Here is a 15,155-nt window from a genome sequence, read left to right as displayed (position 1 = left end):
CGCCTTCTCTGATATCACTTTCCGAACTACCCCAGGGAGAAGGGGAAGGAAGGCGTAGAAGCCTCCGGCCAGGGCATCCAAAGCGCATTGAGTCCCTCCGTCCCCCGAGCCGGGAACTAAGAGAAGAACCGATCCACCTGAGCGTTCTGTGGTGTGGCAAACAGGTCCACCACTGGATGGCCAAACCTGGAGCAGATGGCCTGGAACAGTTTTGGAGAAAGGCTCCACTCCCCGTAGTCGACTGTCGCCCGACTGAGCCAGTCGGCTTGATGGTTGTCCACTCCTGTGATGTGCTCCGCCCTGAGCGATAGAAGATGCCTCTTCGCCTGGCGCCAAGTGCCATCGCCTCAGTTCAAAGAGCCCTGGAGTGTGTGCCGCCCTGTCGGTTGATGTGGGGCTTTGCCGCCACATTGTCGGTCAGCACCAAGATGTCTCGATCCCGAACATGGTCCTTGAAGTGCCGCAATACTAAGTGAATTGTTCGCAGTTCCAGCCAATTTATATTGTGTTGGAGGTCCAACCAGGTCCAACGCCCCTGCGCCATCCGAGACTCTAAGAGATCTCCCCACCTATACAAGCTGGCATCCGTTGTCAGGATGAGGCGCTCCGGCTCCCTGGACTCGCAGCCCTTGTATAGCACTGGGGAGAGCCACCACCTCAATGAAAGCTGCACCTGTGATGTTACTGGAACCTTTTCCTAGGAATTGCTGGATTTTGACCTCTGATGCGGCAGAAGGCGCCACTGGAGGGGCCTTGCATGTAGATGAGTCCAAGGCACCACGTCTAAGCAAGAAATGAATTTCCCCAGCAAGCTGGAGGGCACTACTACAGGAACAAAATGTTGACTTTTAACTTGTCTAACTAAGGCTAACAAACTAACTTTACTGTCGTGGGACAGGAACACCTTCCCCAGCTTAGAGTCTATGATGGTCCCCAAGTGAGGAATCCTGGTGGCGGGAACAAGGGAACTCTTATCTAGGTTAACCAAAAACCTAACTGCTGTAGTGTGGATACACCAACAAAACATTCTCCCTCGCCCGCTCAAACGATGCTGCTTGGACTAAGATGTCTTCGAGATAGCATTGGACCCTGACAGAGTGCTCGCGGAGGTAAGCTGCCACTGCGGCTAGCTCCTTAGTGAAGGTCCACAGCGCCAACGCCAAGCCAAACGGTAAGGCCCTATACTGGTGGTGGCTACCTAAATAGGAGAACCTGAGATACTTACGATGGCCAGGGAAGACGGGGATAGGGAGGTAAGTCTCCGTCAGGTCGATGGAGGCCCTGAAGTCATTACGCCTGACCCCCCCCCCAAGATGGATTTAAGCAATGCCATCTTGAATCTTCTATAGACTAAGTGAAAAGTGTATGTATATGTATGTGTATGTGTGTAGTTTATATGTATATTTATATGTGTTTTATTTTATTGTATGCCGCCCCGAGTCCCTTGTGGAAAGGGAGCGGCTAACAAATTAAATTTATTATTATTATTATTAAGATCCAGAATCGCCCTCCATCCCCCCAAACTCTTCAGAACGACAAAGAGGTTGGAATAGAAACCTGACCCCACTTGGTCCGGTGGAACCAGTTCCACTCCCCTAATCTCTAGGAGGTGTCGGATCACCTGCCTCATGAGAGAGTGTTTGTCTTTACTCTTGGCGACCAAAAATGTCCGAAATTGGTTCAGCAGAATGGAGAGAAACTCTAGGCGCAGGCCAAATCTGATGGTATTCAGAACCCAGGTGTCAGTGGTAATCTCAGCCCAGGCATCGGCAAACAGTCTGCCGCCTATTGGTGGGGTCGCTATTGACCTATCTGCCCCGATGGTAGGGACGGCCACCTCCCCCCCAAAAGGGCCTTCCCCTGGGGTTGGAACCTAGGCCTATCCCTGGTGTAGTGCCTATCTGACTGCCTATCTGATCTCGGAAAATACCTGCTGTGCTGCGCCTCCTGATCTTACTGACGATAGGACTGCTTCCGAAAGTAAGGTGCGGATTTTTGCTCCGACTTCTTTGCGGGCATAGGCATGACCTTCTTTTTATTCTTGTCCTCAACGAGGATTGGGTCCAACAGTGTACCGAAAAGGGATCCCCCGGAATAAGCCGATGATGCCAGGTGCCACTTTGCCTTGTTCTCCACTTGCCACCCCCTCAGCCACAGGAGACGTCGGGAGGTCACCGAGGCCACCATTGCCCGTGAGGCAGACTTCGTGGCATGCAGAGTTGCGTCCGCAGCTTCCCCCAATCACTCCTGGCCTCCACGTGACAAAATCAGCACCTGGTACACCTTTCCTGCCCCTTTTGCAAGCCGCGCGGCTGCTGGCAGCACCACACGGTCCTTGCTGTCCCGTGCCGCTCCTGGCCTCCTGGCATTGATCTGGGCCTTGCCGCTGCAGAAAAAATGGCTACTCAGGAAGGCAGGGATGAAAACGAGGCTTCATAGTAGCCTCTGCCCCAGCCCATGCGGCCCGCAGGAATTGAGGCCCCAAAATGGCCACCGTAATGGCGTCCTGCCTCTAAAGCCCCAAGAAGCAACCTTTAAATCCCTTACCGGCGGCCGGGAGCAAGCCACACCAAGGGGAGGCTTCCAGGTATCAGATGGAGGCAAGGGGCAGAAGGCAGGGAGAAGGAATTTCAGGATGGCTCTGGATTGGTTTTGGAAGAATCAGGAACCAAAAGCAACCTGTCTTTCTTCGGCCAGACAGAGTTGAAACTAGGAACCAGAAGCAAGGAGCACAGAGGCGTGGCTTCAAATTAACTCTGTCTTGAGACCAACTGGACATCACACTACCCAATCCTGGCTAATCCTGCAAAATTCCTCCGGAAAACAATACTTTCAATCTCAGATTGTGGGTTGAACTTTTAACATTAAATATTTACATCTTGGGAACAGAAGGTACTAGAAGGCACCAAGCGCTGCAATTTATTCAACTCTGACGGGTGGTATGTATGGCCTCCAGAGAAAAACCTCTGATATCTTTCTCACTGCACATTTACTGAGATGATAGCTTGAAATACTTAGCAATTTAAACTGTGGTATCCACTCTAGGGGTCATTGCACATATTTGATTAATTTTTCCCCCCAGATTGGGAATTGGAAACTTGGGTATTGAAAGTAAGATTTGGAATGATCTTATTACATGGTTTTTTACCATGCCACCACTAAATATAAATACATTAATCAGATCTGAAATGCAAACTGTCAACACTCAATGTTGCAATTTGTAATGCAAAAATGTGGAAAACAGTATTCTGCATTCCCAATTTTGTTCCAGGGTTTCTCTACAAAATCTCTTTGGTCTCTATAGGATACCTAAAGCCCTCCTCTGCGTATACTGATGAGAATGCTACATGTAAGTCTTTCTCAAATTGATGTACGCATTCCTTTTCTCCTTTGTCTTCCAAATGGTTTTCTGGCCTAGCAATGCACCCCCTAAGCATCCTTTCCCCTGGGGATTATGCAAGAGAAACTGTTTTTGCAGCTGGCTATTAGCAGCCTTAAACTAACACTCTGCTACACACCCTAAATCTGCACCACCGAATTTTCCTACCCCTGGGGATATTTTTAAGGAGTAAGAATTTTTTGCAAGGTCAAAGTGAAGAATAAGTCTTTTGCTGCCATAATGTATTGCTATGGCTTTTGATCTTTCATGGTGCATAGGTGCTTTCATGTCATGGTGATAAGATGCTGAGGGGGCGGGGGTGGAGGAGGAGAAGAAGAAGCAGAACAACAACAACAACAACAACAATGACAACAACAACCTACTGAAAATGGTCTACCTGTTCGCAAATGGCTCCTGTCATGGTGACGGGGAATGGTCGTACATTGCCTCTGCCCAAGTTCTCCCTCTTCCTCTGGTTGCTGAAAAGTTTGAGTTCTCTCTTTTCCTCTTCATCCAGGGAGTTACAATATCGAACCTGGACATCAAGCAGTAAATCATTTGCTTTTCACTAAAAGCAGTGGTTCTTACTTTTTTCTTCAAAAGTGCAAGATTAATTAATAGTTTTTAATCAGGATTAGACAATATCTGAGTGCCATGACAACGTTTGACATTGTGAGAACATTGGTGATAGATATAAACACAAAATTATTACTGTAAGATACTTAGCTATTCCTAAAATGACTGCCATCGGGGGCAAGACCAGTTGCAAAATGGTCATTTACACAAGGTATTCACTTCCCACCCCATCCCACCCCTGCATGCTCCCTGTATGCCTGTTGTAACTGCCTTGCCATATACCTTTCTTCGGTTATTACAAAATTATTTCACTGCCCATTATATAAACATTAGTAGCAACAGCAATTAGACTTATACACTGCCCCATACGGGTTGTTTACAATGTCAGCATATTGTCCCCCAACAATCTGGGTCTTCATTTTAACCGATTTTGGCAGGATGGAGTGTTGAGTCAACTTAGGACCCCATCAGGATCAAACTCCAGGTTGTGGACAGCTTGCAATGCTACAATCTAACCCTTGCACCATCAGGGCTCCTAGTATCATATAAAGTGCCTGTATTACAGCAGTCTACGAGTCAATTGCCTAGGTACTTATACATATACCTAGTCTGAGTACGTTCAGTGTTTCTATCTACTTTCATGCAGTGGTAGAGTTAGATTACTATAAACATGATTTAGTCATCTTATATGCCTCTCCTTATATGACCATATTCAGAAGTTCAGAACTAACTGGGAATGCACACTAATTTTTTTAGGAATACACACTTTTAAAAGGAAAAACAAAGTATCTGTAAAAACAATAGAATGAGCATTTGGCCAACTTTTCACTTTAAAACAATAAGAAAATAGGATGCAACCAATATGAGCTCTAGTGGCGTTTAATGTTTCTATGCTTGTTCTGGTCTTCTTTTTTTAATGTCAAAAAGGTTGTTCCTATGCCCATCACTTAATACTCATTCATCATTTGATCTGGAGCCCTTAACACAATTGTCCATGATTAGACAATTGTGCAAATCATGTTGAAATCTTCCTAAAAATAATAAACATCCATGACAAGCATGAACATAAAATATGTAATATTAGTCAAGCCTCTCGGCAACCACTAATTTGGATTTATGACTTATTAGTCCACCAATCAGAACTTCATCCTTGTCTCCTGCAACGACAGATCTTCACTCCTTAGTTAACATGTTTCACCTTACGTAGCAATATCTAGTGCTATGAAATTATATGTATGTATATATCAATTGACCCAAAAAAATGATGGAAGTTTCAAGGTAGTATATGTATCTGTGAAAAGGGCAGACTCATGACTGATGATTTTAGTAACGATGTTAAGGCCTTTGGCTAATGAATCATCAAAAACATGCTAAGGCACGTGTTTGACTGACACAAAATGCAACACCCGAGGGAGGAAAGTGTAGCTGTAGCTTAAGGATACACTCTTAAAGTAACCCAACTGAATGGGGCCCCATCACATTTGGTGGGAACTCCTTGGATGGCAGTTAGCTTTATGACCACATCCAAATATATCTCTGGCATCTTTTCAAGAACTCCTAATAAAAAAGGCTTTCTGCAGCTTGGCAAGTTGAATCGGTTCTACTGGAAAAAATGAGAAGGTTGGGAGATACGTGCTGGAAACACTATAGAAGTCCAATGGAAATATTTCAGAATATGGCAACAGGAATAAAGCCCCTTTTATAAGAGAGAAATACAACTGTGACTCTCTGATACTAAGGAAGAAGGTGGAGGGGAAATATAGAATACAAAGAAAGGTTTCAACAATAACCGCAACAGCAAAGAACTTGTTTAAATATAAACTTGATGTGATAGGAGTGGTTCCACAAATCCTGGCAACATTCTGAATCATTTGATTCATTAAACAAAACATATTGGTTTACAATAAAACATAAAACTTCAAGTCCTTCTTATAACCAGTAATTAAAATTAATAATTTAAAGCCTGCATGTAGGAATGTGCATGTAGGACTTGTTAGAAAGTAGTCAGAGAGGCCCCCTCTCTTAATTCACCAGCAAATGTGTTCCAAAGAACTAGGGTGGCTGCCAGAGAAGGCTCTTCTCAAAAAATTTGCAATGTTAGCTTGTGGCAAAAGCACAGGCAAACCCTCAGGCTGATCTCAGTTAGCAGGAGAAGAAAGAGATATTCTCTCAAGTAGACTGGTGTGTGTCTAAGTCAACAGAGTGAGCTCCAGTTACTTCTCCCAGCTTCTGCCATCCTAGCAGTTCAAAAGCATGTAATGATGCAAGTAGAAAAATTGGGACCACTTTGGTGGGAAGGTAACAGCGTTCCGTGCTCCTTTGGCATTTAGTCATGCTGGTCACATGACCACGGAGAGACATCTTTGGACAGCGCTGGCTCTTCGGCTTTGAAACGGAGATGAGCCCCGTCCCCCTAGAGTTGGAAACGACTAGCACATATGTGCAAGGGGAACCTTTACCTTTACCTAGACTGGTCTCAAGAAGAATAGAAAAATAAATCCGATCTTTAAATTTTTCCTGCAATGACATAATGCATATTATAGTACCAGACAGGAGTTGAATATAATTATCCCTCAGGGCGGCATATAACTAACCGTATCTCTCAGGTGGGTTAATTTCAAACGCCAGAGATCCTCTCAAGGTTCTAATAAGAGAACTCCAATCCTTTGCTACCCCACACATTTGAGAGAAAAACAGGATCAGAAACAGAGCGAGCAAGAGAGAAGGTGTCTGGAGTTTGCACTCCTTTGGTATCTCCTCATGTACTGGTTTGCTTCAACCCTGCCTACCACCCCACCCTACCATTTACTTCTGAACAGATGTACATTTGATCACGGAAAAAAGGGCTTAACATCTCCAGTCAATTTGTCTAGAAGACTTGTAAAGCTACCTTTAAGAAACACTGGCTTTTATCTACCCTGAATATGTTCCACTGAATGACCCTGAAGAGTCCTGGCAGTCTGCGAGAGACAAGAAAGCTTTTCTCTACAAAGCTTTTCTATGGTGGAATAATTTTGCAGTTTTTCTCTTTCCTTCGCTTGAAATCCATTTGCCTCTGAAAGGGTTTGTCAGAGGGTCAGAGTTTTTTCTTAAAAAAAAAAATTGTACAAGATATCTATGCTGCCTCAATTGTAAGACTTGGGTAGCTTGCAAACTAAGAACAGAACAATGCAACCGATAATAAAAGACTAAAAATGTTATATTTTATATAGAAATGTTATATTTTATCAGGATGGATAAAAATCAATATTTTTTTAAAAAATTTTTTAAAAAATCAGATTTTTCAAATTCAAATTGCATTGCTTAATTTTTATCAAATGTATTTTAATTTTTAATTTATTTTTAATAAAATGATTTTGGAGTAAAAATGTATCTAAAGATGGTTTTCTATTCAAGATACATTAATACGTTAGTTTATTCAGCATGAAATGGAGCTTAGTTATGTAGCATGAGGCTGTATATTCTGCAATATTTTACATTTTTGGTAAACTCATTCAATGAATCCAAGCTCTGTAAGCTAAATAGGAAACGTTCATTTTGTTTGTAAATAACAATATTAAAGATTCTAACTACCAGCAAGAATGAGTCCTTACATTTAAAGAGCACCTGCCATTTCAGATCCATCCATTGCAGCGCCTGTTAGCGGGCCTCTACTCACCTGCTACCCGCCATGTTACTTTGACACCTTGTTGTGTCACTCCCACTCACCAAAGTGAATGGGACTATCGGTGAGTCAACAGTGGGTCAGAGGAGGAGATGCTGAGGGGACAGAGGGAACAGTTGCTCTTTAAAAATTATAATTTAAATCGAGTTGATTTAAATAAAATCCACCCTGTATTTTATATAAAAATGTTGTATGTATTTTATTACTGAAGCATTTCACAAACTTTAGTTGTACCAGGTTTTTCCTGATGCCTCATCCTGCATATGTGTGAAGGATGGATGGATGGATGGACGGACGGATGGACAGACAGGCAGATATTAATATGTTATGTTGTTGGCTTGAGCTCCTAGCTTGGCAATTTGGTTGCAAACATTTCATCCCTATTTGAGGAGACATCTTCAGTGCGCTTTGGATTGTGCTCGTCTGGGGGACAATGCACAGTGCACTGAAGATGTCTCTTCGAATGAGGATGAAACGTGTGCTACGCTTGCAGCTCAAACCAACAACATAACTACCAACCTAAGCTACTAATATTCAAAGAACTTCATATTAATATGTGTTTAAAATATTCAGATTTATTTCATTGCAAATCTTCATGGAGAAGAACAGGATACTCAATGATTGATCATGGTTTTGTTTTGGATAATCTGACAAAACATGCTGACAGGAAATTGTACATTGCCTCTGGGGGTCCTCTTGCAGCTTTCGATTTTATTGATAGAAACAAACCATGGATTAAACTAGATCAGTTGAATTTGTATAGAAGGTTGTTAATTTTGATCATGGCTTCATAGACAAACACCTACATTCAGATTAAGTTCACCCTAGCGGGCCACCGAACAAATATGCTTGCACCTTTACTGTTTAAACTATTTATTAATGATATTGTTCCAGCCCAGAGTAAAGAAAATTATTTTTCAGTAAAGGCAGGGAATAGGAACTCCTCTGAATTACTTGATTTATTGCTTATCTCAGATAGGCTTGACAGATAGTTAAGAGCCTTGGATAGCTATTGCCCTTAAATTACCTAACTGTGAATGTGAAGAAATGAAAAGTGCTGGCATATGAGCAGAAAAGAAAAATGAAGAAATGCGAAACATCTCTTACAGATGGGTATTCTTTTGATTGCTTCAGGTCGCTGGTACTCTCATTGTCAAACCCAAAAAATAAAAACTGAGAAAACTTTATTATTTGGCAGTAATAATAAAGTTCTGGTGTACAAATTTCTACAGTCCTAACTCTTCTACAGATTTCTGCAATCCCAACTCTTCTAAAAACCAAGTTAGCTCCTTATTCTTCACATGCAGTAGATTATAAGGAATTTCTACTTTTCGCTATATGGAATTGTTTCAAAATGAGCCCCCCATTCAAGTAGTCCTTGATGTAAAACCATTCATTTAGTGACCATTTGAAGTTACAACTGCACTGAAAAAAGTGTCTTGTGATGGTTTTTCCACACTTGTGACTGTTGTACCATCCCTGTGATCACGTGATCAAAATTTGAATGCTTGGCAAATTGGCATGCATTTATGATGGATGCAATGCGCCAGGGTCATCACCTTTTGAGACCTTCTGTGGGAAGACAGATTCACTTAACAACCGCATTACTACTGAACGATTCACTTAACAACTATGGCAAGAAGGTTCATAAAATGGGTCTTAAAACTCACTTAACAACTGTCTTTCTTAGCAATGGAAATTTTGGGCTCAATTGTGGACGTTAAGCCAAGGACTACTGTATTTTAGGTATATCTAATCGTATCCCTTTTCTCTGCACAGAAACTAGTATGTACCTAATTAAAGCTAAAGTAATTATAAGGGCATTTAATTATTGGGCTCTAGATTCCTCTCAGTATTTGATCCCTGACTTGTCAGTTCGTTTCTCCTAAAGCAAATGAATTTATCCACTTTTTCTTGCACTAGTTGGCTTACGTTTTTTAATCCAATCCTTGAATACCTTTTAGGTTTTTCCCCCAGAATTCTTTTTAAATTCAAACAATGCAAGCAATTATTTAAAAACAGGGTAGTGAATGTCTTTGCCTAAAGAAATGTGTTTAAAGGATCACAAAATAATATCGCCCCTCAGGAACACACTTCATAAAACCAAAATCTGAGAATGCCATCCCTCCAAGGGGCTCTTACAAGACTACAAAATTCCAGCGAAGGGCATCAGAGAGGGACAATTTCACATTTTTTTCACATGATATGTACTACTTCTCTTGTTCCAAGGAGATTATAGAAAATTCTACCCATTGTTTATTGTACTGTTGTCCTATTTCCGCTTCAGGGAAATTGCTGAACCTCCTCTTGGTAGGAAAATCATTTTGGCCTGATTCATCATGTGAAATAGAATATCTAATGAATTTAGACAAGGAGACACTGCCATGGAAATTAGCAAGCTTTGCCTGGGCTGCGGCTAAACAGGGTTAGCTACTGTTCCAGAGCCTTGGGCCTGCTTTATAGCATCTCTCTCCATAGAGCACTTGGAATACAACAGTCCATAGCTGCCAAGGGAAGTCGTGGTTCCTGTTCCCTCAGTCACAGTTCTTGTAATCCTCTGTTAATCTTAAATCCTAAACAAGGTTAACATCCTCAAAAGATAATATTAATGTATTTTGGTCCCTTTCCCACTCTTTGCATACATAAAATCAAAACAGTTATCGGTAATGCAGCCAAAGCCACGTCATACTAGTATTTAATGTATTCCTATATGCGTCAATTTTAGAATAAATTGCATTAAATCCAGTGAGATTTCTCCCAGGTCATTTCTAAACTCAGAAGAAAAGCTATATTGGAAGATTATTGGGATTAGAAGTTAGTCTCCAATTTATAATTTTATAAAACATATTTTTGCAACAGGGAATAAATAAGTATTTTGGTTCTCTAACACAGATTTGCTCGAGCTTAGGTTTAGGTTCCAAATGAATACGTTCTCGACCTTTTTCCTTTAGGAAATGATTGTATTTATGCAAAATACTTGCAAATGTTATTTCTTTGCCTGGGCATTCTAACCTTTCTCCTTAACACAACAATCTGAAAACAAGTTCAGGTGCTGCTAATATTCTTAACAAGGGACACTAAAGAAGAAACTACTAACCTTCCTATGCTGACTGGATTACAGGACACCTCGAGAATAATTTGCAATGTCTACAAAAGACTTTTTAAAAAGAGAATCCATTTCTAACGCCATCTGTTTGGCAGCAATTATACCATGTTTCCCTCGAAAATAAGACAGGGTCTTATTTTCTTTTGACCCCCAAAATAAGTGCTTGGCCTTACTTTCAGGAAGGTCTTATTATTTTTGAGGTGCAGGAGGCAGCGAGCGTGGTCACCTCGTGGCTGCTGCTGCGTTGCAATATTTTTGGGAAGGGCTTATTTTCAGGGGAGGGCTTATTTTAGCCCATGCACTCAAAAGCCTGATTGGGCTTATTATCTGGGGAGGTCTTATTTTCAGGGAAACAGGGTAAGATCAGCCATTCAGTTATCCTGTGATAACTGAACTTCTTCCACCTCACTATTAAACCAAATACTATATATAGGTAGCATATAGCAGTTCACCATTATAATGACACTGGAAAAAAAGTGACATATGACTATTTTTCACACTTACAACCCTTGCAGCATCCCCATGGTCACCTGATCAAGATTCAGATGCTGGGCAACTGTTTCATATTTATGACAATTGCAGTGTCCCACGGTCATGTCAACACTATTTACAATGCTCTGACAAGCAGAGTCAATGAGGAAACCCGCTTCACTTAACAACTTCTGCGATTCACTTATCTGTGGCAAGAAAAGCTGTAAAACAAGGCAAAACTCAACAAATGTTTCACTTAGCAAACAAAATTTTGCGCTCAATTGTGATCCTAAGTCCAGGATTACCTGTATTTTCTTTACTACCAGTTCTGATCACCCTCTGTATGATATTCATGCAAAAGTGAAACTAACTATTAAACATCAAGGCCAGAAGTCCTCAAACTTGGAGTTAGGAACTGTTGGGGGTTATAAGCAGCTTGGGAGGGTGGGTTATACTGGTCAGGTTTTGTAGGCCAAGTGGGCCCATACGTAATGTGGGCTCTGCTGCCCCCTTTGCCCACCCAGGCAGGGACATGTGGTCCAGACTTGCTCCTAGAAGCCAATAGCAGAATTAGGAAGTATGAAACTCCCTGTGGCATCCAGATAAACTTTTAATCATGAAAAATGTAGGAGAAGGAGTGGCAGAAGCTGGGAGTGGATTTATATGAAGGATGAGCCTAGAATCCCTTCGTAGCCACAATGGAATTAAGTCAACACCCCCCTGAATTCCGTTGACCCTTCTCTAACTACAAGCAGGTGCTAACTGTTAGTTGAGAATACTCTTCTACATAAGCATGAGTAGCAATAAATCAGTGTAATTGGACCTTCACGCGTGGAGCTGATCTTTTACGCCTGACAAAATGTAGTTGATTTATGTCTTGCCTATCCTGACACCAATGAAATCATGACTTCATTTATGATTTCAGGTGGTCGTAGTAACCAGTTTGTTCTCTAACTGCAAGTTTTAACGTGACCAAAGCAGTTTATTGCATTCATAAGTGTAGAGTAATTATCTTAATACAGTTAATATACAATTAATGTGTATGTAAATTAAATGAAAGAATGCTTAATTTTTATTGTGGCCCACGCAGAAGTGAAATCCCAGCCATACTACTAAAAATCCAAATGCAATTTTTCCAGAAAATGTTGAGAGCATCCCTGATTTTCTTTCCCAGCAAAGTCTGAAAATATGATAGTGAATGTAACTTTCATATTGACTGTATCATGCATTCCATTTTTTGTAATTATATAATGGCAAAGCAATTAAAATTATTCTCTTTGTACATTAAAACACCATAACCCTAATCCAAAACTATGCGGAAACGTATGTATGTATGTACGTATGTATGCATGCATGCATACATACATGCATACATACATACATAATATCAAAGGAGTCATTGGAAATAAGCTCCTTCCTATGAAGATTTTTCTATAATAGAAGAGATATTAAACAAAATCAAAAATCAGAAAAATTCCATGCCACATTAGAAGGACTAAGAAAGAGAACTAAAAGGATTTGCATTTACACTGAATTTAAAGTGCATATATTTAATATACTGCCCACCACTATTTCATCTTGTTTGTTATTTCATCATGAAGTGGGTAAATGCCAAGAGCACACACTTAGGGTCACCTAAGGTCATCTTTGCTGCCGGGGAGTCACGTAGATTAGGCAGCAGCAAAATAGGAAGATGCTAGAGGTAGATTCTTTACTGACAAAATAGCAAAATGATAATTTCATACTGCACAGTAGAAGACCATGATAAGTCGCTCCTGTATTTTGTTTATCAAGAAAACCATATGGATAGACAATATAATTAATAATATAGTGTCAGAGAAGCCAGTTCTAAAAACTAACATATAAAAATAAAAATTAAGAATCAGCTTTATCTGCTGATCCATGAGTATATGTAAGTCTTAAAAACTATTACTCATGGATAAACCCTTGGATGTATTTTGGATCCTAAAATTATTGGCTGATCTACAAATATTTATGGTAACAAAAAAATTCAGAGAGCTGTTGGAAGAGACGAGAAACAGTATTACACTGACATCTGTAAAGACATCAAAGCTGGAAAAATAAGGAAAGTCTTCCAAAATTTCTTCAAACTCAGATCAAGATACCAATCTCATATTGTTTTGCTAAAATATGCTAATGGACAGACAGCAACTGATTCAACAAAAAGAAAATAACTGAAATTCTATACAATAGGAATGTTAACATCCAAATGAGCCTAGAAAATATTCCCTATTTACAAGAATTTCTAGTCCTTAAAAGATGAAGTTAAACCATTACTCCAGTTTGACCATGTTGGGATTGATGGAATATCTACAGAAATATGGCAAGCGACATAAGAATAGTAAATAACTGTTCTAACCAAATTATTCCAAATATTCCAAATTTAAATTTGGAAAATGATAAAATGAACCACAGATTGGAAGAGCTTAATCTACAAATCAAAACCAATAAAGACTTAACAGTACAAAACTATTGTACAATATCCTCAATATGGTATGCAAGCAAGATAACACCTAGGATCATCCAACAGTTATTAGATATCATCATGGAAAATGAGATATTCTTTTAGATGAGACTGAGGGACAAGAGACATTATTGCTGATGCATGTTAGAACATGAAGTAATCCAAAGAATATTATAAATAAGTCAATATGTGCCTATTTGAGCACAGAAAAGGCCTTTGATTGGGTCTATTGTGACAAAATGGAATGTTCTTAGGAAAATAAAAATCTCAGAACATTTGTCCTCTTGAAAAACCTATAGACAAGATAGGAACCATAGTTAAAACAAAACTTGCAAAAACAGCTTGACTTAGTGAGGCAAAGCTGGCTACTCTCTCTCCTTATTCATTCAATCTATGTAATGAATATATTTTGAAAGAGGCTAGATTGTTAGAAGATGAGTGCAATTTGAAAATTGCAGGAAAAAAGCATAACTAGTCTGAACTATGCTGATGCTACTACTCTGTCTGCAAGCTGTAGTAATTAAAATCAAGCAGCACAGTGGGGCAATTAGATAGCATAAACTCATAAACAAACAGCACTATGCTGATGTCTGTCTACAAGCTCTAGTAATTAAAATCAAGCAGCACAGTGGGGCAATTAAATAACATGGAACCATAGGGTTGAACGGGGTCTTGGAGGTCTTGTAGTCAAACCTCCTACCCCAGGCAGGAATCCTCAAACCACCCCAGACAAATGGCTGTCCAGTCCTTGAAAACCTCCAGTGATGGGACATTCAAAACTTCAAGAGGCTGGCTGTTCAACCTCTCACAGTAAGGAATTCCCTCCTTATTCCAAGACAATGAAGAAACTTAAGTGGAGGATAGTGTCTGCTTTTTTGGACTGACTATCATCTGCAAAGGAACCAACAGGGAAGAAATATGCTTCAGGCAAGAACTTGGTAAAGTACTAACAAAGGCTTGTAAAAAAATATTTAGCTATGTGCTGAATGTTTTTCCCTGTGATATTCTATGGAAACAAAAGTTATATTTGAAGAAGCACTGTAGAAAAGGTATGTCAGGGTCAGACAAGACATTGAGAGTGTTATAGACAGCCAAGAAAGCAAACAAATGGATCAGAGGCCAAATCTAGCCAGAGTTTCATTTCAGACACAAATAATCAGACTCAGGTTATCACATGAGACACATTACATAAAGACTCAGAACTTTTCAGAAGCTGAGAAAGCTGGAAGGAAAGAGAAGAGGATGACTAACAGCAAGGTGGGTGAGCTCAATTGCAATAGTAATGAGGACACCATTTAGAGATCTGAGGACCAGGCTGGGGATATATCATCCCAAAGAAGGTCTATCTTTGTGATCATTAAGTGTCAGCACCAACTTGGCATAGCTTGGAAACACGTGGAAGAGACCTTCATCCTGCAGTGGATAGGCAATGGCTAAAATGATTGATGATAATGATGATAATAATTTATATCTG

The 15,155-nt window shown here is 40.4% G+C and overlaps 1 protein-coding gene across 6 annotated transcripts in view; it reads right to left on the bottom strand.

Moving 5' to 3' along the window:
• Positions 1-15,155, bottom strand: part of PRICKLE2 (prickle planar cell polarity protein 2) — a 368,745-nt gene that overhangs the window by 71,869 nt on the left and 281,721 nt on the right. For all 6 annotated transcript variants that reach the window (XM_081942744.1, XM_081942747.1, XM_081942745.1 and 3 more), the window contains one exon: positions 3,777-3,914. In XM_081942744.1, the coding sequence (XP_081798870.1) occupies positions 3,777-3,914 (138 nt within the window). The remainder of the gene's footprint in view (positions 1-3,776; positions 3,915-15,155) is intronic.

The sequence above is a fragment of the Natrix helvetica genome (assembly GCF_964273705.1).
Source record: "Natrix helvetica genome assembly, chromosome: 1".
NCBI lineage: Eukaryota > Metazoa > Chordata > Lepidosauria > Squamata > Natricidae > Natrix > Natrix helvetica.
The sequence above is the reverse complement of the archived record's forward strand: the minus strand, read 5'-3'. Positions and strand labels throughout refer to the sequence as shown.